This window comes from Barbus barbus (genome assembly GCF_936440315.1).
Source record: "Barbus barbus genome assembly, chromosome: 24".
NCBI classification, from domain to species: Eukaryota; Metazoa; Chordata; class Actinopteri; order Cypriniformes; family Cyprinidae; genus Barbus; species Barbus barbus.
In genome coordinates, this window is record NC_136752.1 from 20,104,690 (window position 1) to 20,128,003 (window position 23,314).

General features: G+C 38.6%; 1 protein-coding gene across 2 annotated transcripts; it reads left to right on the top strand.

Moving 5' to 3' along the window:
* Positions 1-15,157: 15,157 nt before the first annotated feature.
* lratd1 (LRAT domain containing 1) lies at positions 15,158-21,527 on the top strand. 2 transcript variants are annotated; one of them, XM_079375265.1, is made up of 2 exons: positions 15,158-15,302; positions 15,542-17,440. In XM_079375265.1, the coding sequence occupies exon 2, from the start codon at positions 15,579-15,581 to the stop codon at positions 16,359-16,361; it is 783 nt and encodes a 260-aa protein (XP_079231391.1). In that variant the 5' UTR covers positions 15,158-15,302; positions 15,542-15,578; the 3' UTR covers positions 16,362-17,440. The 2 variants fall into 2 exon arrangements, with proteins under 2 accessions (XP_079231391.1, XP_079231390.1); XM_079375264.1 differs by having other exon boundaries at positions 15,164-15,285; positions 15,542-21,527.
* The last annotated feature ends 1,787 nt before the right edge of the window (positions 21,528-23,314 follow it).

Sequence of the window (23,314 nt, forward strand, 5' to 3'; positions counted from 1 at the left end):
TAACTGCGGGGAGAGTTCTGAGAGGGAAGCCGAAACACAGAGAAATATCTACATGTTCCAGACGCAACGCACATGCAGGCCTTGTGCAAGCCTTCAGACTGACGTTAAAAGCTTCAGAAACTGTTCCAAACTTTACCTTCAGTTCCCACTCGCAGACACGCACTTCTGTGAGTCCTCTCTGTCTCATGCTTCTCTCACTCACTCGCTCTCCCTCGGAGAGCAGAAAATAAATAAATTAAACCATTTCAGAGTCAGAGATAGTCGTTTCGCTTCAGTGGATCATCTGTAATTGTCACAAATGACAGAATCATTCAGACATTTTCTTTTTTTGCATGCATGAACAACTCAAAAATGAAAAAGAGAAGGGGAGATGGATACTGGTAATTGGCTGTAATTGTCTTGTTTTTTAGATGGGGAACGGTGCTTTTGCAGGTCAGATGGATTTAAATGCAAATGTACACTGTTTTTCGCTTCACTTTAACTTTAAACCTGTCTCGCATAGCCACTTTTCATTGGTCTGGACTGGGAAGATTATTTCTCATTTCCTCTCTCTCGAAGAAATGACCCTCTCACTGAAGGAGAGAGAGAGAGTGACATAGGAAGACAACTTGTGCTCAAAGATATCTATAATTATTATATGTCATGGAGTATTTCACAGGCCATTTTTTAATTTTAGCAGCCTGCACACGTATGCATGCATGAATGAATGAAAGATCTTTCTCTCTCACACACATACATTTTCAATACATTTTAGTTGTTTAACAGCACTGTCTGGTTTAAGATAGACAAATAGGCCAAATATAATCCTTCAATATGTCAAACCCCTGAAGACTTCACAGGCAGCCACTTTATTTGCTATATTCCTGGTTCATTCTTTATCTTTGTCATCTTTTTTTCCTTAGCCTCTTTATCCTGAATTGGAATCCTTTTGGATTCCTGAATTCCTTTTAAGTTAACATTATTGTATTCTAAAAGGTCTGATCCTAAAATGGTATGTTCATAAAGCAAACATATTAATAGCAAACATCTCAAAATCAAAGTTTCCAATCTGATTAGCTGGCTTCTGTACAGTTTCTATCAGAAAACCATCCTTGAAAGATGTCGGTGAGACAGATTTCATTTTGGTCACACAGAAGGCACAGCAAAATTAAAATGAGTCTTGTGACTCGTTTTTAAAAGTGGTTTTAACTCAGAATTTTAAAAATGCATGTATAGAAGTTTATTTCCACCATGGAATAAAAAATAAAATAAAAAATAAATGTGACTATCTCAGAATTCAGATTTTTTTCTCATAATTGAGAGTTTATATATCAGAATTTGATCTTTTCTTCGAAGAATTGAGTTTAGAAAAGAATTGAGCGAGAAAAAGTCACCATCATCTTTTGAATTTATTTATTCCGTGGCTGAAACAAGCTTCCATATGCATGAGATGCATTGCAACGGTATAAAATAAAGTCCATCTATCACAAGTGTCCATAGAAAACATTGCTATGAGCAGTGGAAAGATGCGTAAAGATGCTTTCATTCAAAACCATAAAACGGCACTGAGAAATAGTTACAGCATTGAGGAATAGTTGAAGAAAGTGCTGCACAGAACGCAGATATCTCGAGACTCATATTTATGAGATGTGCCATTCTGGAAATAACAGATATAGCTGAAAAATTATGCACAGTTGCTACTGTAAACACGCTAGGGATGCTTGCCTTTTTTTTACGGTTTTCCTTGTGGAACTTAAGGGATGTGTCATATAATATCTAATAAACTGCCACAGTCAGTTTCTACTCATTCATGTTTGATGTGTTATATACATGAAGAGTGATTATTCAGTCCAATGAGATTTCATTGTGGGCGGAGCTACTTGGCTTGATGCCGCAAAACAAGCAACATAGTGTAAGTAGGCAGGTCTTAAGTCAAAATGCTGCAATGAGAGACCAGAATTCATACTGCAAGACTATATTCAGAATGGATATGATGCTATAAAGAAATTTCAAAATGACTGATATTAAACAGGATGCTGTAACACATTATTAGCTGCAAATTGCTATTGACCAAACAACACAGACTTTATTAGTATAACAACGCTACATTCAGGAGAAATCCTTATGTAGTGAAATCAAATTCAGAATACACAACTTCAATGCATTCATATATGGAAAGAGTTCAAGAACCTGCTTTTTGTCTTTGTACTGTTGAACGCGCTTAGAAGTGAAACTTTTCTGACTGCAAGCGTACACTTCTGCCTAAAGGAACATTTTTCAACTTTTACAGCAAAGCGTCTCATTTCACATCTCTTCCACCATATTTCTACTAATTAAAAGTGCAGAAAATGAGAAGTGAAAGAGCATGAGATATATTAAGACAGCAAAAGCAAGTTAGAATATGTTTGACAGTGCTGCTTTGTGATTCAAAGCATGCCGTTATCTCTACACTCCAAAAAATGCTGGGTTAAATACAACCCAGCGCTGGGTAAAATATGGACGAACCCAGTGATTGGGTTGTTTTTACCCAGCGGTTGGGTTAAACATTTAACCCAACTGATTGTTGAAAACAACCCAGCATGTGTTCTGTCCAATATTTACCCAGCAGTAGGTTGTATTTAACCCAGCATTTTTTTAGAGTGTAGATTACTGACTGCAAATGTCAGAGGGGAAAAGAAAGATTTGTAAGCAGGTAAGACCCAGTGTGCTGTTGTGCAGGTGGGCATGTATGTTGTATATGTGTCTATGTATAGAAAGGTTTAGTGTAGAAAGTTGGCCCAAGGGCATTTTAAAGATATAACACATAGATTACAGAACGCATGCTGTGAGGTACGCACACACACTCAGCGGCAAATCTTCAAAAAACACTTGAAAACTGTAATGTCACATCAAGGTCAAAGCATTAAATGTGTCAACATGCCATTTCGGCCAACACTCATTCCCACAAACTGAATTACGGCCAATCCACTAAATGTCACAATGTGGCCTTAAATCCAAAAGACCATGCTTCTGGTCACCTTTGTTGTGTTGGCCATGAATCTTGCCCTGGTCTAATTCAAAACCTCAAATAAAAGCTGAAGATTGCTCAGAACTTGACTTTCCCATAGACCTCCGAGTACTCACTTGTATAAGAGTGTTGCCAGGGGAAATCACTACGATTGTCATGCACTGAGAGCTGCTCTGGCATTTAAAAGGAGCTCCTGAGACCGATGACAGTAACTTGGAATTTTCAATCAGCTTCTGAAATAAACTCTCCTCATCCTGGCAACGGAGTCAAGAACTCAGCCTTCACCCTGCGCCGACCTCACACTTCCACGCACACACTCCGAATCTCACTCTCCTGTTCTCCAGAGGAAAGTGGTACAATGACAATGGCCTATATTCAAACTCTCTGCTCCGAAATCGGAGACTTCAGAATAATAATGATTAATATACTAGAGCTTTGAAGATATCACCTTATTAAGTATTTTGGGAACGATTTTGGATTTTTATTCAGGTAATATGAGCACTACAAAAACTATGTCAAATGATTTCATCATGTGAAATGCCACAATGATGGTTTGCCAAATTCCCTTTTGAACATGATTTTGCATTATGATTAAGCATATGAATGTTTAACCTGGAATCCATAAATGGTTCACTCAACTCATTTTGTAATGGGTTAACCATTTGTTTTACCCATCTCATGCCCTGGTTTAATAATATGCCAAATGTATGTTAAAATTGCACAGACATTGCATCAGTGTTGTCAATGCATACTGAAAAGGGCCAGAAATTAACCAGGGAATGAGGCTCTGCACAGAGAGTAACAAAACTGTCCCAAGAAAGCAAGTGATTTTATTATTTATTTGGAAAATGTGATTGATAATTAAATAATTACAGATTGATAGAACTGAACATTTTGTTTTCTTCTTTTTTGTAATCTAAACACTGGGGCTGAATACTTATGGCAAGCTATTTGAATAAGAAGATTTCTTAAAATAAGTCAAATCAAAACAGTTAACCTTGAATTCAGTGCACTGACCCAAACTCCCAGAGAACCAAATGCCAACAATACTGTAGTACTTGCAGTTGGTAAGGGTCTGAAAACTTTTACAAGAAACCGCAGGCCATTTCTTTGTTGGTGCATCTTAAACTTTCAAACACTGGAAAGTTAAAAAAAATTCCTATTATCTATTAGTAAGCAGCACAGGAAGCCTCATTCTCTGAGGTCAGGCTTTCACAGTGGGTTTGAAAAGCCAAAGATCATCACCATGATAATGTAATATCCACCCTAGTACATCAACATAGCTAGGGAGTCTCATTCTTGTAAATAAACACCTTACTTTTCAATCTTGCTGTCCTCCGATGATTTCTTTAAATAACAGGGTGGTTTCTCTATGACTCTAGCACCCTGCTGACACCATAAAACTCCACAGTGGTGCTCTGCCCCATCCATGACCCCTCTACATCACCTCAAGGCCCTGACATTACACTTTTACAAAGCATGGGGGCAGGAAGAAGGGAATGAAATAATTCACAGACTCTGCTACACAACTATACACTACCCTACACAACTACAGTACACCAGACAGGAGATGGAGAATTAGAGATTGCTAACACATTTGTTAAACTGATAGTTCACTCAGAAATGAAAATTGTCATACATGTTGTTATATGACTAGTTATCCTTGTCCATTTTTCACACAAAACTATCATACAAATTCAGAAGACTTAGAATACGGTGTACAAGTCTAACATACTATTTTTATTATACTTTTATGGCATTTTTGTGTCATAGAGGTTTGGACCAACATCAGAAACCAATGGACCAGTGGTGCTCTTAGAATGATAAAAGCATCACAAGAATCTACGAGTCACAATCTTGTGAAGTGAAAAGCTGTGTGTTTGTAAGAAACACATCTATCATTAAGGCATTTTCATTTTTACTTCAGCTTTTGACCAAAATACCACTCCATAATAATGCTTCCTCAAGTGATAAAGTCTTTTCCTGCTGTCATCTCACATCAAACTCCACCGACATATTTGTTTAGAACTGTTTTTGCTTGTAAATTTTGCTTGATCTGTGTATATTTCTCTCCTGATTCACACAAAACTAAATTTTCCCTTAAGAAATCAATATTATGGATAGTGGACATCTTGATGAATTTGTTTATCACCATCAGCTTTTCACTTCGCTAGATGTTAACTGCTGTACTGGAGTCATTTTAATTTCTTGTGTATTATTGTGATGTTTTTATCTGCTGTTTGAACTATCATTCTGACGGCACCCATTCACTGTAGAACATCCACTGGTGAGCAAGTGATGTAATGTTAAATTTCTCCAAATCTTTTCAGGTGAAGAAACAAATGCATCTTGGATTTTTGTTTTAGCATATTTTCATTTTTGGCTGAATTATTCCACTAATCATTTCAGACTTTATCTCAAAAAAGCACTCCAGCTACTCTGACTCGGACATGCACGGCCACCTCTCAGCCCACCGTGGCAGAAACTGGAGAACTTGCTGATTAGATCAGAAAGTTACTCACTCCAGAATGAGTCATTCAGACCACATGGCAAGAATGCCAACACGTCACATGCCTTTCACTCTCCACTGCCCCTAATCAAGAGCCCTGTTCAGCAGATGGGTGGAGGCAGGGGGCTTCCCACGAATAGAGAAGAATCGCTTAAATGAGATAAGCAACCGCATGGAGGCCCTTGGCATCACTCTCTAATAAGGAAGAATTGAGTCCTGCAGGCTTTATGCAAAAACAGCTTGAGGAAGACTGAACAGAAAGGTTTTTTCAAGACTTTTCCAAATGAACTGAGGGGAGGAAATGCCAGAGGTGAATTAACCTTAAAACCTTAGTTCCAAAGATAATGGCTATAGTTTATTCCAGAAATAAAACTGTTGTAGACAACTAAAAAGAATAAAATATACAAAACTGGGATGAATGTAACAAAGAATACAACATTACTTTAACAGAACACTAAATAAGTAATTATTATTTACAATATCCAACCAGACAAGATGATCACTCTTACACTCTTGTGAAACTTGTTACACTCACTATATATAAGTTGAAAATATTATTTGGTATATCAACCTAAAACTTTCACAGTGAAAAAAATAGTGCATTACAACTTCAGTCTCGAAACAAGACAAACACAGCAACAATATTATTATTCATTCGAGGTCATTTCATCCAACAGAAGCAGTTGTGTTTGTATGAAACGAGAGAGCATGAGTCTGAGACGTGATATTAAGACATTAAAAGTAGCGGCGAGTTTATGTATGCATAAGCGGTCTGATATACATTGTAGCTACACAAATATCTGACTGTGGGATGATGCAATTGACCAATCAGAATCAAGTATTTGTAAAGAGCCAAATTTAAGTGATCGTTATAAGCATTATGAATAAACTTGTGACAGTTTGGTAAGAAACACGTTTAGCTGACAACAGCTATTAAAAGTTTGAAGTATTAATATGTGAACACTGCACAGAACAACATTTTTTGGAGCAGAAATGTCAGCTTAATGTAAATCTTCCAACAAATGAGCTGTATCAAGAAAAATCAAAACAGGACGACTTTTCTCTGTTTCAGTAATAGCACTATTTGTGCCTTAAACGACATAACTTACTCATAAGTTACTGACCTGTGTCTTTGCAAATGGATTCAAAAATTCATGCATAATTTGCTTAGTGGATTTTAGTGTTTACAAGTGTATAAATGGAAGAAAATTTATAAAATAAGTAAAAATAGCTGTTTTATTTTATTTTGTGGTTGTATTTGCTCTCGGTTTCATAAAATCATGCCTTCAACTAGATATACTGGCAAAGCTGTAATGAGGATTTTTTTTTTAATAATGTGTTCAGTAGCACTGTGCCAACTGCAAAATTAACTAGACATGATTGTCTGATAGCTTTATATTCCAATTTATCTTCGCCACAGAGACATAGGCCTGTTTAGATAAAAAGCAGACACTTTTGCAGATTCCAAGTTTTTGGCATAGAAATGCAACCACATTAAGAATAAATCAACGAAATTTAAAGAAATGGTTCCTCAAAACACATTTATTGTTGCATGTAGACTTTTCTTTAGCAGACAAGACATATCTGAGGGATTCTATACTCATTTATATGTACAGCTTCAATTCATGGTTAGCTATTTTGAATATCAGCATTTTTAGTCTCCAACCCCAATACACGTCTTTACTGTTAATCTGAATGAACTGATTTGGTTTACTTGTAGTTTATTTTTGTCATGCGCTTCTCAAGAGTGAAGCCTCTAAGAGCAAGCCTGGGGCAAAGAAAGTGGCGGGAGATTTTTCGGAGGGTAAAAATCTAGGGAACAGTTTTTTTTCCCACACTATAAGACTTTAGCAATCACAGCAACACAGACAACCTACTAAGATAAAATCACAATACCCTGTTTGAAATATCAGCACAGACTACTGCTATCGTCTTCACAGTCTCAGCCTAATCCATCTGCATTTATGACAAATATGACACAAGTATTTTCCAAAGCAGGTTTAATTAACCACCTGTGCAGGATATTTACAAAAAAATACATCATAAAGAACTCTTACTTATATTAGAGTTATTAATCATCAGCGTTAAACATATGGTGACTTTCATTGCATTCCATTGTAATTATGGTGCAGATTATTTTTCATTAGGCATCACTCCCATCACAGATGGAACAAGCACATATTTTGAGCGTCATGAAGCTAACAGTACTTTATATCACCACAAATAACTCAGGAGAAGGGTTTGCCATCTTTACAAATGGAATTACAAAGATCTAAAGCTACAACTTGCTCATAAAAAAATCTTATGGAAGTTTAGTTTTAACCATATTTAATGCCTGGAGGTTTTTACCATGTTCTAATCCATTTTTTTATGCTGTTCAGCCCAGGCTGTCTCAAGCGTATACTGCAAGAAGCCATTGATGAGCCATAGCTTTTTTCTGTGGTTTTACGGCTATAGCAAATGCTAGCTTCAATGAATTCAGAGTCAAAGCGTGATTCCTACTTTCCTGTTTGAGGTTGGAGCCAATGTTAGAGTTCAGTCTTCTGCCTGCATGACTGACCTCCACATGACTCTAGTTCCTTTCTATGCATGTTTTCTCATATTTTTTTCTGTTAACCAGCTTGGGACTGATGGCCATTCAGACTTTTCATACAACATTCTTATAAACAGAGTAATCAATGAGGTGCATAAGAGTGTGGAAAAAAAATAACGCTACTGAGATACTCAGGGACATACTGTAAATAGAGCATTAACAATGGCGACTTTATGTGGAGAATCACCAAGGATGATTCACATCTCAAGGATCAAATTTATCATAATAGCCAAAATATTTTCTATCTGAATGACATTTTCCTGCAATGTCCTAGTGGATTATACATGGTGTTAAGAGATCTCTTAAGCCCGCATCAAAGAAATGGCCTACACATAATGAGATCCCTTAGGTACTGCATTCACATTTAAAAGGGTCTAGAGGGTGTTGGAAGCACCAGAAGCTACAACAATGATACATGTCTTGCTGTAGGTATGTATGACCTAAATTACACACAGACACCGTGGTCCCTCTTCTTAGTGTTTCCAATTAAACATAATCATCTTGTAGTCAAATTGTTCAGAGCACCATTTTTTGCTGCCAAGCAGCAAAGCCATAAAAAACCCTGATGTTAGACTGAGTGAAACTCAGGCAGCCTTTTGTTTAACGAGCCACAAGTTAAGCATTAACTCTGTGAAACACAAGAACGTGATACAAACAAACCCAGAATAACAAAGAACCACATTCAACAGCATTTAATTGTTAACTTTGCTTGTCTCTGAGCATGTCACGAAGCTGACACTTTAACACACACTAACTGCTTCCCCTCCAGAGAGACTAACACAGACGCTCTCTGATCTGAGAACAGGGGATCAGCGCGTCTGTCAGGAGCTGTGGAAGAATAAACAACAGGAGCAAACTGGTTTTGAACGATGAAGGGGGGCAAAGGCTGTTATGTTGTCAGAGGAAATGGAATGTGCCGATCTGCCAGCATTTCCTCCTGCTTGTTCTGCTGACAACTATAAAAATATAACCTTAGCCTGGGAAAAATCATGGCATTCATTTTAAACATAGATGGGCATAACCGTTTGGGTGAACATGGCCCCTTTCGCCTTTTATGAGGTGAGGATCTGTTAAATGATAGTTAAGAATTGAAGAATTGGCTCTCTTTTAATTTGTGAGGTAGAATTGGACTTGGCCACACTCTGCAGAGCTTAAATAGAATTTGAATGAGGAAAAATCAACATTGATAATGTATTCTGGGAAATGAATATGCTTTCCATCTTGGTCCTGAAAAGTTCATTGTAAGTTATCTATCAGTCTGTCTAACTTTCTAAATTCAAGGCTTTTTAAACTTTTTTCAAAACTTTCAGACAACACTTTGTCAAGCCAGCTTTCAAGCTAAATTACATTTAAATTAATTTCTATACATTCCTTTTTAATTCATTTTATATTTAGTAATTCTGCATCATGTTTGTTATTTTAAATTCTACTAAAATTAAGGAATTTAGTTGAAATTCAAAAGGCTCTGATTGGTGCTCAATCCTGCAAAATTTACTGGAAGATGCTACTTCACGATCCACCTCGACCAGAGCTTGCATGTCAGCACATTAAAAAGTCAAAACAGGTGTCAGAGAAAAACTCAGTACAGCGATTGAAGGTAAACAAGTGCATTGACCAACAACTGGCAATATAATTATTGCTGAAAAGCCAAACAGAAGACACCAATTACCAGTTCCTGTCAGCACTTGGTCAAGTTGTTCACTCTTCAACATCCAAAAAGCTACAGCTCAGCTGGATCACCTAAAATGTCATCTTGCTGTTTTTTCCTCAGACACTTTCCATTTGGCAGATGACATAAAAATGTATTTAATCATTGGACCAGCCTCAACCCAAAGCTTATAATTTAACAGCCTCTGTTAGTCTGACATACTTTCTCAGAAGAAAATGTCTATCTGCTCCTCGCACCACCTCAGCCTCTGCATTAACCCTTCAGTCTGACAGCTAGTTATTAGCTCATTCTCTCCGATTGACCAATCATTTTGAACTCTCGTTTTTCATTAGTTCCTCACCAGGCTTTCTAATGGGTCTGGTGGCAGATAAGCACACAACTCTGGGTTAGAAGCACAGCAGGACAGGATATGACAGTGCGGGCTGGGGCCTTTTCAGTGATGGTAAGAGAAATCTCATATGAAATGCCATAGAAGCCAGCTGGCCCATAACAGGAAACCGGTCCTGATAATAGTTATTTGTGCAGTGATAGGGTGTAGGGCTGAGAGCGCACTTCTCTCAGATAAAGGCTCAGGGAGCACGGCCTACTAATAGTATCGAAGTGTGGAAAAAAGAGGGGGTGAGTAAGGATGGCAGCGCTGAAAGCAGAGAAGAGGAGAATGAACTGTCAGCGAGCTGCTCCATCAATAGCACAGTGTTGTGGGAGTTCTACAAAAGGGCCATAAGGGAAATGTGTGAAAGAATTGTCAATATCCTCTCTCCACCCGATGTGGGAACACAATCTATAACGCCATCTCAAAAACACAACTCTTTCTTGCAGGTCTAAAAAAAGTATCTGTGGTGTCCTGCGAGAATGAGGATTAAATTGTCATATTGGCATGAAAGCTGAACTCGCTGTACGGTCTAAAGCAGGGTCAGGCCCCTTAAAGCACAGGCATGGTTTGGAATGCTACCCCTCTCTGCACTCAGAACCTGTGACTCACGCTGACAAAGAGATTGACTGGCAGCGTTATTGTTATGTGACTGTGACAGAGAATTTAAGAGCTGAGGATATTTTTAGGTCAAGCCAGTTAAATCAGATACATTTCATCCTGCACATCCAAAGTCTTAATTTTCTTGGTATTAACAGATAGTAACACCATTTATAGTGGAATCTTAATTAATATTCCCTCTTGAGAGCTTTTCAGAAACCACTTGAAGTATGAAACAAATCTGTGATAGTCACTGAGCTGAGGACACAATGATATACAGTATCCCACAGAAGTGAGTACATCCCTCACATTTTTGTAAATATTTTATTATATCTATTCATGTGACAACACTGAAGAAATTACACTTTGCAACAATGTAAAGTAGTGAGTGTACAGCTTGTATAACAGTGTAAATTTGCTGTCCCCTCAAAATAACTCAACACACAGCCATTAATGTCTAAACCGCTGACCACAAAAGTGAGTACTCCCCTAAGTGAAAATGTCCAAATTGGGCCAAATTATCCATTTTTCTTTTCTGCCAAAAATCATTAGGATAAGTAAAGATCATGTTCCATGAAGATATTTTGCAAATTTCCTACCGTAAATATATCAAAACTTCATTTTTGATTAGTAATATGGATTGCTTAAGGACTTCATTTGGGCAACTTTAAAGGCGATTTTCTCAATATTAAATTTTTTTTTTTTTGCACCCTCAGATTCCAGACAAATAGTTGTATCTCGGCCAAATATTGTCCTATCCTAACAAACCATACATCAATAGAAAACTTATTTATTCAGCTTTTCAGATGATGTATAAAAGATTATGTATAAAAAATTTATCCTTATGACTGGTTTTGTGGTCCAGGGTCACAAATATTTTGTTCATTACAATTTGATCAGCATTAGAGAACATATATATAGTTGAATGGACGTAAGTTTGCGGCTTACGAGCAAGCGAGAAAAGAATAGGCTATACGGATTTAGACCGTATTCCGTCTTTTGGTACAAAGCAGCAACATTTTTAATTTACGTACTGGAACTTCGTGTGTTTTGAGCCATTCACACACAACGCATTTGTTTTTGCATTTAAAAATTTAAATTTGATAACCCCCACCCCTGAATGCGGTGCAAGAAAATGGTAGGCTATGTGATTTTTTTTAGTGACGACAGCACTCAAATTCCATGAGTATATGTAAAATCTGATGATCATATGATAAAGCATTATGTGATCAACTTTTGTTTTTATTACAATTATTACTATTATTATTATTTTCAAAGTTTAAATGAAAAACTAAATCCCAGATTTTCAATATAGCCTAGTCTAAAACTTTTTGACCCCACAGAATATATTACAATGCTTGCACTTTTGTATGGAATAATAACAACAAAAGAAGCTCTTTTAGGTAAAAACTCTATACCTGCTAAAGCAGAAGATAGATTCAAGTGTGTTTATCTGTATGCTTGCAAAAGGGGTTCACATACACCAACTGCTAAACTCATATAGAGGGAATGATTAGTTATCTTGGCAGCGTTTTATATGAAGCCCATAAAATACTGCTTTCTCAAAGCCTAAGCCTTCAGCTGGATATATTGAATGCAAGACTGCCACATGGTCATTGTTACCAAAAGCCATTTTTCTCCTGGTTTCTATTCCTCCGCTGCTCTCATCCCTCTTTCCTCCTCTTCTTTGTTTGTGCTTGACTTGTTTTCCCTGGTGTTCTTATATGATTACAGTGTGCTTGTTTACTGCAAATACGGCCCATCTCTATATTTCGAAGAAAAGTGCAGAAGTCATGTGGATATTGTGTGTTGTCCCTTTATTTCCCTCACATCCTTCTCTTCCATTTATTTTCTGTCACTCTCTCGCGCACGCACCGAAAGTATTCACACACTTGACACCTCGGTAGGTCTTCTGATGTACGCCGTGTACCTGAGTCTGTGTGTATATATGTATGTGTGTGTGTGCCAAAGTATCAGGATTCTTTCAGGGTCCGCTACATCTGCCTTTCAAATAGATTATCTCTCTCTCTCTCTCGCAGTCACACACATAGGCAGAGCATCTATACATATTAAACATGCATGCACACTACATAACCACAGATGGGTGTATTACTGAGACACAAGGGCAATCCATTTCATAGGTGGATAATTGGATCTGTCTTTGCAGAATAATTATAATCTAAATCATTCCAACTTCAAGCCTGACACTCGAGTGCCTTGTTTGTGTGGGAATATGTGTCTGTGTGTGGCATATTATGGTAGTGTTGATACTGTGTATGCGTTATTGCATGAGGACTGCAATTTCATTTCAGCAAACTCTTGATTATGAATGGCTGGATGATGCCGCAAGGAATTACTCAGTCACTTGACTGTCCAAGTCTCATGACAGCTAGTGTGTGTGTTATATATGTCCCTATGTGTGAGGGAGATAAATGAAGGATTCTGAGGACCACACAAGTCCTGACAGAAAAACAGTTTCTATCCTAGCATATAGATTCAGGTCATGTTAATGGAATATTCCAGGTTCAATGCAAGATAAGCTCAGTCCACTGCAGCGTTTATGGCATAATGCTTATTACCATAAAAATGAATTTGTTCTTGTCCCTCCTTTTACCTAAAAAGTGCAAACATCTGGGTAACTGCGAGGCACTTACAATAGAACTGAATGGGGCTAATTTGTATAGGTAATCCTTTCCAATAAGGTTCCATCTATTACAACAATTAACAACAATAGTTAATATGAACTAACAGTGAAAAATACTTATTAACTGCTAATTTCAATTCTTACTAATACATTATTAAAATAAAAAGTTATATGTTAGTATTATTTCATTTTTAATTCAATTGTATTTTTATTAAACAACATTAACAAAGATTAATAAATGCATAACCATGTACTGCTCATTAATGTTATTGCATTGGTCAATAAAGAGACCTTGTAAAGTGTCATAGATGCATCAGTCGCGTAGCTACGGGTGGCCCCGGGCCCACCCACTTTCATCTGTGGCCCACCCAATGACAAGTTTGTAATTTTCCAAATGGATATTATATATTAAACGATACTAATAAACGTCTTATTTCACTAACTTTATCAAAAAATATTAAACGCTTGTTTTCATGGTCAATTACGTCTTTTCTTAGTTTTCCCTCTTCCTATAGCATATCATCATACGCTTGTCAAAATCCCTCCCACAATGTTATGTTTACGACGTAAGGCTATAATAGTAAAATGTGCGCGTTTGTGAAGTTAAATGTGAAAATAGCCTAGTGAAGCTAACATAAATCAGATAAATTCTTTAAAAAGTAAAAGTCTTGCTGGATTTATCGATCGGAAACTTCTGAACCAAGTGTGTTTGAAACATCATATTAAACAGATGCGTCCTTTGTGGAAAGAAACACATACATGTTGTTCTAGACCCTGGTCGCCACAACAAACTGCGCACATTTCTGCGTCGCGGTGTGCGTGAACTGACAGAGACGCTTGATTATGAAATCATCAGCAAAGCCCCTTTGTTTCATACTGAGGTAATAAACTTCTTTTAATTAATGTTAGTTAATGCATTAACTAACATTAGCGACATTTGTTCCGTGTCTATTAATCTTTGTTAACCAGCTCAGGCAAATGTTAACAATGCTAACTTTTAATTTTAATAATGTCCTATTAATACATTTTGAAATGAACATTAACATAAATTACTAATGTTAATGCATGCTTTTAGAAGTACTGTGTAATGAACCTTGGTGCTTTATTTTTTGTTGGCAATTTGACATTTTCATATGCTACACACATGGCCCACCCAGTTTTATGTACGTTAGGCCCACCCACTTAAATATTTCTGGCTACGCTGAGATGCATAAAAATGCTTACTAACCATTTTGTGTTTAAGTTATACTGCAGTTTCATAACTTTATTTCCATGACAACATAAATAATGCTTGAAGAAAGAGTGCATTTATTAAATTAATTTACTTTCATAGTAAGTGCCTCAGATTTGCTCTTTTTTTAAGGAAAATGAGGGACAAGGCGAAATGATTTTTGTTGTCGTTGGTCATCAACATTATGCCGACATTAGGCTTCGTCTTGAACCTGAATACTGCTTTAATAAAGTGTTCTCCCTGCAAAGAAAAGCTCTAACTAGTTTTGACATAGCTAATCAAGCATTCAGAAACCATATGTCCTTATAATGACTCTCTAATATTTTCTAGCTCTATTTCAATCCTAGATTTACTATTGTTATATTTGACAAATCTGCCAAATCCATTGGGTCTCGAAGGCTACGAACAACACAAACAGCTGTAATATTATAAGCCTCTGAGCAAAGGTCTAAGTTTTTCATGAGGGCTCTGAACCAATCGCCATGAGGAGGGCAGGTTCTGCTGGTCGGGGCGGAGTTTTCTAGACTATTTAAAGTGCGGCGGTGCAAAGTGTTAGAGAATCCAGTGTACCTTGGAGGACACATAAGGGGGAGGCGAACGCGTTTTATTTTGGAGACCTCCACGCAGCGCAAGCACCCATGGAGAGAAAGGACGATTAGCCATAGTCCTGGGGAAATACGCAGGTACGCGTCCGTTCGAGGTATTGTGTTGTGAACTTATTAACAACAGCTTCGTGAGCAGCTCAACATTGACTCGCCCTTTGCCTCTTTGTGCCGCGCTCTGCGCGACTGGCTTGTTTACGCGCCCAGGTGCGCGTGGTTTATTGTGTTATGAGGTGACTTACTACGGCTGTGTACCTAGACAGCATTTTTGGGCGCGTCAGAATAATTCCAGTCCGCCTCTCTAGCATGACACTCACATAACCCTTTTGTATTTCAGAAGCAGTATTCCATGTCTCTTCTCTGCCCTGTTATTGATGGGAAACCAACTGGACCGGATCACCCACCTGAACTACAGCGAGCTACCCACCGGGGATCCATCGGGCATCGAGAAGGACGAGTTGCGTGTTGGCGTGGCGTATTTCTTTTCAGATGAGGAGGAAGAGCTGGATGATCGATCGCAGTCGGACAGCTTTAAAGACAACAACAGCCCGAGCAAAGACGGTCCGGTTGCGCTCAACGAGATCGAGTACTCGGCGTTCTGCTGCCAGGAATGTATATACTCCAAACTGCGAGAGAACGAGGACCTGAATGTTTATTCGGTGAAAACTTTATTGACCATGTGCAAACCCGGGGATCTACTGGAGATAGTGGCCAACGCACAACCCCCGCACTGGGCGATCTTTGAAGGGGAGGACCAGGTTATTCACCTCTACAAGGGGGAGATCCGCAAGGACAGCTTGTTTGAGATCAGCTGCGGTCGGCAGGGCAGGATAGTGAACAATCGGTACCGCTACCGACCGCTGCCAGCTGATTTGGTGATGCAGAACGCGAGCGGGCACATAGGGCTCAGCAGCGGCGAGATTTGCTGGACGAACTCGGAAAGTTTCGCAGCCTGGTGCCGTTTCGGCAAGCGGGAGTTTAAAGCGGGTGGGGAGGCGCACTCGGTCGAGCAGCGCTACTTTCTGAAGGTGCACCTGTCCGAGAGCACCGCGCACACGCTCATGTTTCGCAGCCTGGAGGAGATGATACGCGAGAGACGGCGCGTGGACGCCAGTGGCATTCTCAAGGAGCTGTCGCTGGTGACCGGCAAGGAATGAGCGCTTGGGACTCTCTGCATGCCTTGAGCAAGGGCTGCTTACCTTTATTTCAGGACTTTGGGAGGGTTGTGCGTATTTGTGTGAACATGTTTTGGCAAAGACAACGCCCCTTTTGGTTGTGCTGTGAGAGCCGATGGCCCCACTAAAGTCACCCTGTACCTTTAAAAAGGAAAAAGATAAAACATAAGGTGAGCCCTCATCACAGATCGCCCATGAACCGATACAGCCCCCTCAAATTCGCACCCGAGCCCTGCTGCGGCAGATGGTGACCACGATGCGTTCATATGTCTGTGGCAAGCCGTTTTGACATTTATTCCTTAAGACTAACTATAATTTGTTTTTGCTATTAATACTCCCTCTTCTCCATTAACTATTCAAACAGTTTATAGTATCTATTCCAGTTGTCCCAGCAACATTTGAATGGATACTAGTAGCGTGTATTCCTGTTACTAGTAACATTTTAATCGCATTAGTAAGACTGCTGTTTGAACTATAAAGAAGCCATTCTGACTAGTAATTACAGTTAAGTGAAAAAGCTAATTTTACTACTGAGATGAAGAATGTTACTTGTAACATCTGAGATCACTCTCAATAGCTTCTAGTAGGCAACCTAAATGAGTGGTTACTAGTCAAGCTGGAGCTGAATGGTTCATATCTGAACCACAGATCCTAAATTTGTACAGTGGGATATTTGCTTGTCATTTTTACAGTTGTGACAGTTGAATGATTAATTAGGATGTAGTGAATTCAATAGAGACACTAGTCGCTATTGGACTACTCTATGTAAATTAAGTACTGGTAAAGTTAAAGGAATAAAGGTAAAACAGCTTGCCACATGTCTCTTATTTGACTGAACTCCACAGAGATTTAATATTAAATGTGGAGCTCTGTTATTGCACATCTGTCCAGCTGCATTACTTCCTCTAAACCCCTACAGGCGACAACACAGGAGCCTTTGTTTTCATTCTGCTATTAACAAACGCAGCAAACATTCTTCTGTTTTTGGAGTCCATATTTTTGTATTTTAGTTAGTACGTTAAAAAACAGTTTTTATTTAAATAAACGTAGATTGCCCTATGAAAATTGCGTTGGTCTCTAGCTCTTTTTCATATGGTTTACATACATATGCAATAAGCGAGCACATGCTGGCTGAGGTAGCCTCACGCAAGTGCCTAACTGATGCATTATAATTCACACATCAACCTTCTGTAATGTTCACAGTATCGACCATCATTCCTTCATTTGATTTTTGATGGATTTTCCCGCCAGCAGGGCAGTCGTTTATCATTGCTGCATTAGTATACCTTATGGGCAGCTGTTGATGCATGGAGACACTGCCCTTTTGTTCCTGGCTTGTTATGGTCGATGATCATCATCAGAGTGTTTCTAACTTTGACTCATAGGAGACACTTTTTATTCTATGTTCCGTCTGTTACTTTATTTATACATATCAAGTTTATTACTGCTCCGCTTGTGGTCCAGAAGCCATGCATCCAAATTAACTGCAGTCTCCAGTTTTGGCTGCAAGGTTTGCATTAAGCAATGGGAGAGCTGTGTATATGTGTCTGTGCACATAGACACTCTCTAACACCAGCAAATATGGTCATGCTCTGTTTGTTTTCCTATTAGAGGCTGTAGGCTGCAGCTGGGATCCTTTATGCTTTATGTTCAGTGGGGCTTGATTGGCCCGCAGGTCTGTGTGGCTGGACCCTTTACAGAGCTTGTGCTGGCCAACACTAACAAGTCATTCTGAAAATCTGTTTGTATATTGCAAGGCCGAAGTCCATTTTTAGTAGGTTAACCTTTGTACTGCAGGTTACGAGTTTATGTTCAGCACAATGTAACTGCATGAACTGTGCGTTTATGGATTTACAAACTGAATAGACAATTTCTAGTTGAATATTTACTAGATTTAGTAGGCTAGTTCCTCTAGCGTGCATTCTGCATATTCATTTCACATACACTCTTTACTGCTTATTCTTTGTGTGACCATTCCAGGTCAGGCTGTTAATCATGAGTCTACTTCATGCACAACATGTTGTGTCAGGTGTGTCAGTTTGAGCCGTTAATATGGAAAGCGGTGGCGGTTGTATGAATGAAAACAAGTGGGACAGGTTTCTAATGGTTGGGAATGATGTCAGTTGAGTTCATCATAGTCTGTTATGTTACAGACTTGGGCGAATTCACTAAATCACTAAATGAATTGTTAAATGAATTATCACTCTTTTTATTGCAAATTAACTCAATTTTCACAGAAAATTGGCACATTGTTATTTGTCTGGCACAGTAAATAATGCGCTTTTACTACCCATGGAAAACGGGCATTAATAATGTTATTAAAAAACAGATTTATATACATTTTCTACTCATTATGGCATAAGTTATTCAACAAACATTCACATTAGTCAAACAATGCTGTACGATTACAGTAAATTATGTCAGATCTTGGTATTCTGAGCCATATTCTGCCACATAAAAATTTTGTATTGACCTGCAAGCCTTGTTAGTATGTACTTTGACACTAAACTGACAAGTAAGGTTAAGAAACACCAGACATTACCACTCACACACTCATTTTCTTTGGCTCAGAATGTGTCATCACCATTGTCTCTCCAGTCTTGTCTCCACCACATCGTTATTCACCAATCTCAGCAGCCCCAGTAACCCACTTTTTCACTAGATGATTTGTGGGATCCCCTTTCTTGACATTACCCCACCCCCACCTCATTTTCCCGTTCTCCAAGCCTGACAATCTGTCACCTGTACCAATTGCTTTTTTTTGTGATGCTGAAAATGTAGGATAGTGGGGCAGCGGGCTATATGTGGAGAATGAGGACAGGAGTGAAGGAGCGATGGGCTGAGGAAGTAGATGTTGCCAACATGAGCTGAACAGAATATCTTTAGCCTGAAACAAAGTCTGCCTCTCAGTGATATGCCATATGTGTGCCGTCCTGTTTGTGTTTGTGTGTGCGTGTCTGTCACACTTCGTAACCTGTTACTGGGGAAACCTCAGCCAGTCATTTAGCTTGCGTCTACTGAATATTATTTTACTTGAATCCTGAAGAGAGGATGAGGAGTCTCTTTAACGGAAAGCTTGTTGTTTTTTGCTTTGATTAAAGAACTAATGATAATGCATTTGCTTCTACTGAGGGAGAATTATGCATAGCATCTGTGCTCCGCAGAAATCCTGCCTCTCTTCAGACTCGATCGGATATTCATTTAAATCAGCAGGCTAGCTGGTAATCTGGCCTCAGGAGTAGAGGAGGAATTTAGGAATTCAGCCTCATTTGTTTTTTTCTCTTTTCCTTTATCAATTAAATTTCACAGCAGTTTAAAGAAATAGTCTTGATTATCTAGAATGAAGGTGCACTGAGAAGAAACTGTGTTGGGTTTTTGGACAAAATATCCTGGTTCAAGGGTGTCACTAGACCCTTTTTACTGTGGCACAAGACCCACTGAGTCCTGTAAAGATTTAACTGATAAATCCTTTTTTGTCAATGGGATTGATGTATACCAACTTGAGAATAATTTTCTCTGATAATATTTCAGCAATCAAGTCTTGTATGTTTTCTATCAGCTGTTTAGAATCAGAACTAGTGTAGCCAGTTTTGTAAATAAAAAAAGGTCTGGAATTGTTTGACAGTTCATTCACAATTTAAGTTTGAAGTGGTTTCTCTCACCAAAATGGTAACAGGATATTTGTTTAAAAAAATTTCTCAGCACATAATTGTCAAAGTCACAGATACAATGTCATGAGGATGACAGAGCTTGACTGGAGATGGACACAGCGAGAGAAAGATATGCATATTCACAGACAAGTTTTTTTGGCCTTCGTTCACCAGAGCGACGTCGCACTGAACGCTCTTTGTTTGCATGTGTCATTGTTTTCTAATAGAATAAATGAAACGGGACAAAGTTAATCTTGACAAACTATATATCATTCTGAGGGTCTAAGCCTCAAGCATCGACGACAGATCGCTGTTTTTCGATGGAAAGCTTATAAGGAATGAGTGGCACAAATTTGCTACATTTGTGTAAGCAGTACACATCCAAACACGCAGAGTAAAAAAGCAGTACGTACCTTTATCATTGTAATAACGAGTCACAAACGCGTCCACTGCTGAAATCCCAGTTTAGTTAGAGAGGTAAGGGTCCACAGAACAACATCCCAGCGAGCACTTTTAGTCCAGCGAAACAATAACGTTGTAATAAGGATGAATATCCCTTTGTTTACGTTTCATTTCTTCAGAGAGTTATTGTTCGCGTCCGTTATGGAATAAATTACGCTCAAAAACAGCGTCTTGGTGGTAAAAAAAACAACACGGTACTGTAGCATACAGTTTTACAAACAGAATGAGCCCGTCCACGGAAAAAAAAGTCTCAGAAAAGCGGAATATAGATTATTTGAATTTGGCGCTCCCTCCAGTCAGCCATGACGCACGCTGTGACACGCACGCTATCATCTGAGCGGGGCGTAACTTAGCGATCTGCTTTATCCATACAATTTTTTTTTTTTTCTTCTACATTTTTATATGTGTGTGTGTGTGTGTATTGTGTGGGGAATGTGGCCGTATCTGCATGATTATAATATGTATGGACGGACATCAGTGTGTTTATTACCGACTCTATGACGGCTATCATTGTGATTCATTGATCAGCTATTATTGATTATATGGCCCTTCTGTATGATTATCATCTGAATGGAAGCACATCAGCGTGTGATTACTGACTCTATGACCATGTCTGGCAATATCACTTCAGGTCTGGCAATCAGAATACTTCAGTATACATACTATATACAAAGCATTTTTTTCTATTTTTTTTTCTTTTTTATTACTCAAATAATTATTTTTGTATTTTTTTGTGCTCAAATAAATCTGTCTATTATTTTATAATTGAAAAACTATGCAGGAACATGTATAATGACTAAAATAGCTTGTATAATTCTGCAATCCATTTGGTGGTTATTTTTCCTCAAACAGGGGGTGGGGGGGACTATAAATATTTTCAGAAAAAATATTGCAGGAATCTCATTTTTCATGGTATCTTCTTCAAATTTGAAATATGAACTCATGAGACATGTGGCTTTCGATCCATTACTTTTCTGGATTGCTCCAGGACTTATTTCATGTATTTGTATATGAAATAAAAAAACATTCAGTGTGGAAAAACAATTTAAGGCACGTCAGTGCCTATAACTTTTTATCTTTTGGAGCATTATCAACTCTGGATGATAGATAGTAAAGCCCAGAGTGGCTTCTTTCCAAAGATACCTAATTTGTTTGTGTAAGCACACTTTGTCACAAACTGTTACCATTTTAATTTAGGTAGGTTATTTTCACCGGCGAGGCCCCAAATGGGGGTGAAGGTTAACAGGTTAAACTCACACTAGCTGGTCTTATTAGGTTTTAACTAATGATTGGCCCAGTAATTATTCATTTTCCCTGAGTATTGAGAAATGACGTTTGGTTCCATTAATGGTTATCACACATTTTTGCGGTCGGGAAGTGCAACATTGTAGTAAAATACTTGTTTTCTGCAGTATTCTGCCACTATTTCAACTACAGTGACCAGTGCAGTCTAATTCGGTCACACTTTATTTGAAGTTTCGATTCTCACTATAAACAAACCATTAACTATGACTTTTGCCTCAAACTATTTTTTAGAGAGTAAACAAAAAGAGCACTGGATGAGATGGATCAATCTATTGTAGAATACAAAATTTGCAAATGATTTCTATCATTTGTTAACCACGAAGCAGCTCTTTGTTGCATGTGCAGCTTGTCAATGACTCGGCAGGTAAAGACCATTTATTTATCTACCATATTGTGTTGGACCTTTCCTGAAGTACCTTAGAATACCATGCCACTTAAATACTGCAGAATTTAAGATACTGCTTAAATTCAGTACCATGGTATCCATAATAAGTGGCACTATAAGGGACATCCACATATTTCTTCTGCATACAGATAAAGATAATAATCTTTAAATTTCTATAGCACATCCATAATGATTCTTTACTGCTAAGGGTTCATTGAGATGGACTCACTGTAACAGGACATACTGAATTGGTCAGAGCTACAGTGTGCAGGGAATCCTTAGAGAGTAGATTAGACTCTAGGTCATATCATATTATAGGCTCTTTTTATAAGGCCACAGCATAATGCGCCACATTGCAGAATTCAGCAAATTCTGTTTCACGCTTCTAAGCGAGAGAGCGCTGCTGGCTGTGAAAGAGCGCTGTCTGATAAAAATTCAAGCAGAGTTCCAGAAAGCATCTACAATGACTCCACAAAATCAACATATAGTGTGTGAGGCGAGCAGTCAGCTAAGACTTACATTTTAAATAGCAGAAAATGTTATTTTTTCCCTATCGATCATCACGTCAGAGCATGTGCAGACCTGTTTAGAATGAATAGAGGCTCTCAGAAACGACCAATGGACGCTGTCGGAGATGTTGTGCCACCTGTAGAACAATGAGGTAGACTGTTTACGCAACCCCCCCACAGCCTCATTATGTTAATGCTTTGTGTTCTTGTGTGAGTCCCTAAGGAGCCCGGCAGTCTCCCCTGCTCCCTTCCTTTTTATGTTTACTCCACTCCTACTAGGCTCATATCAGATTATGCTGGGCCACGCCAAAGTTCTTGGTCTGTACCCAATTACTGCAGAAGAGTTTGCTCCTCTTGCTGTCTCCCTCTGCACCGTGCAGTGAACACGGACAGCGATGGCAGGGGAAAAACAACATGCCTCATGAAAAATGACAGCTCTCCTTTAAAAAAAATGAAGCAATCTCTCACCAATCTCAAAGGTTTGGATCAGAAGAGGCCCGTTTCTTTTGTGAGGTGAACTGAGGCTCAGTGTAGTTACGACTGGGGAAAATGGAGATTTCACAGCTGTTGGTGATGGTGGAGAGAAGGGTTTGTGTGAGATATTGTAGCATGGAGGCTTTTTCT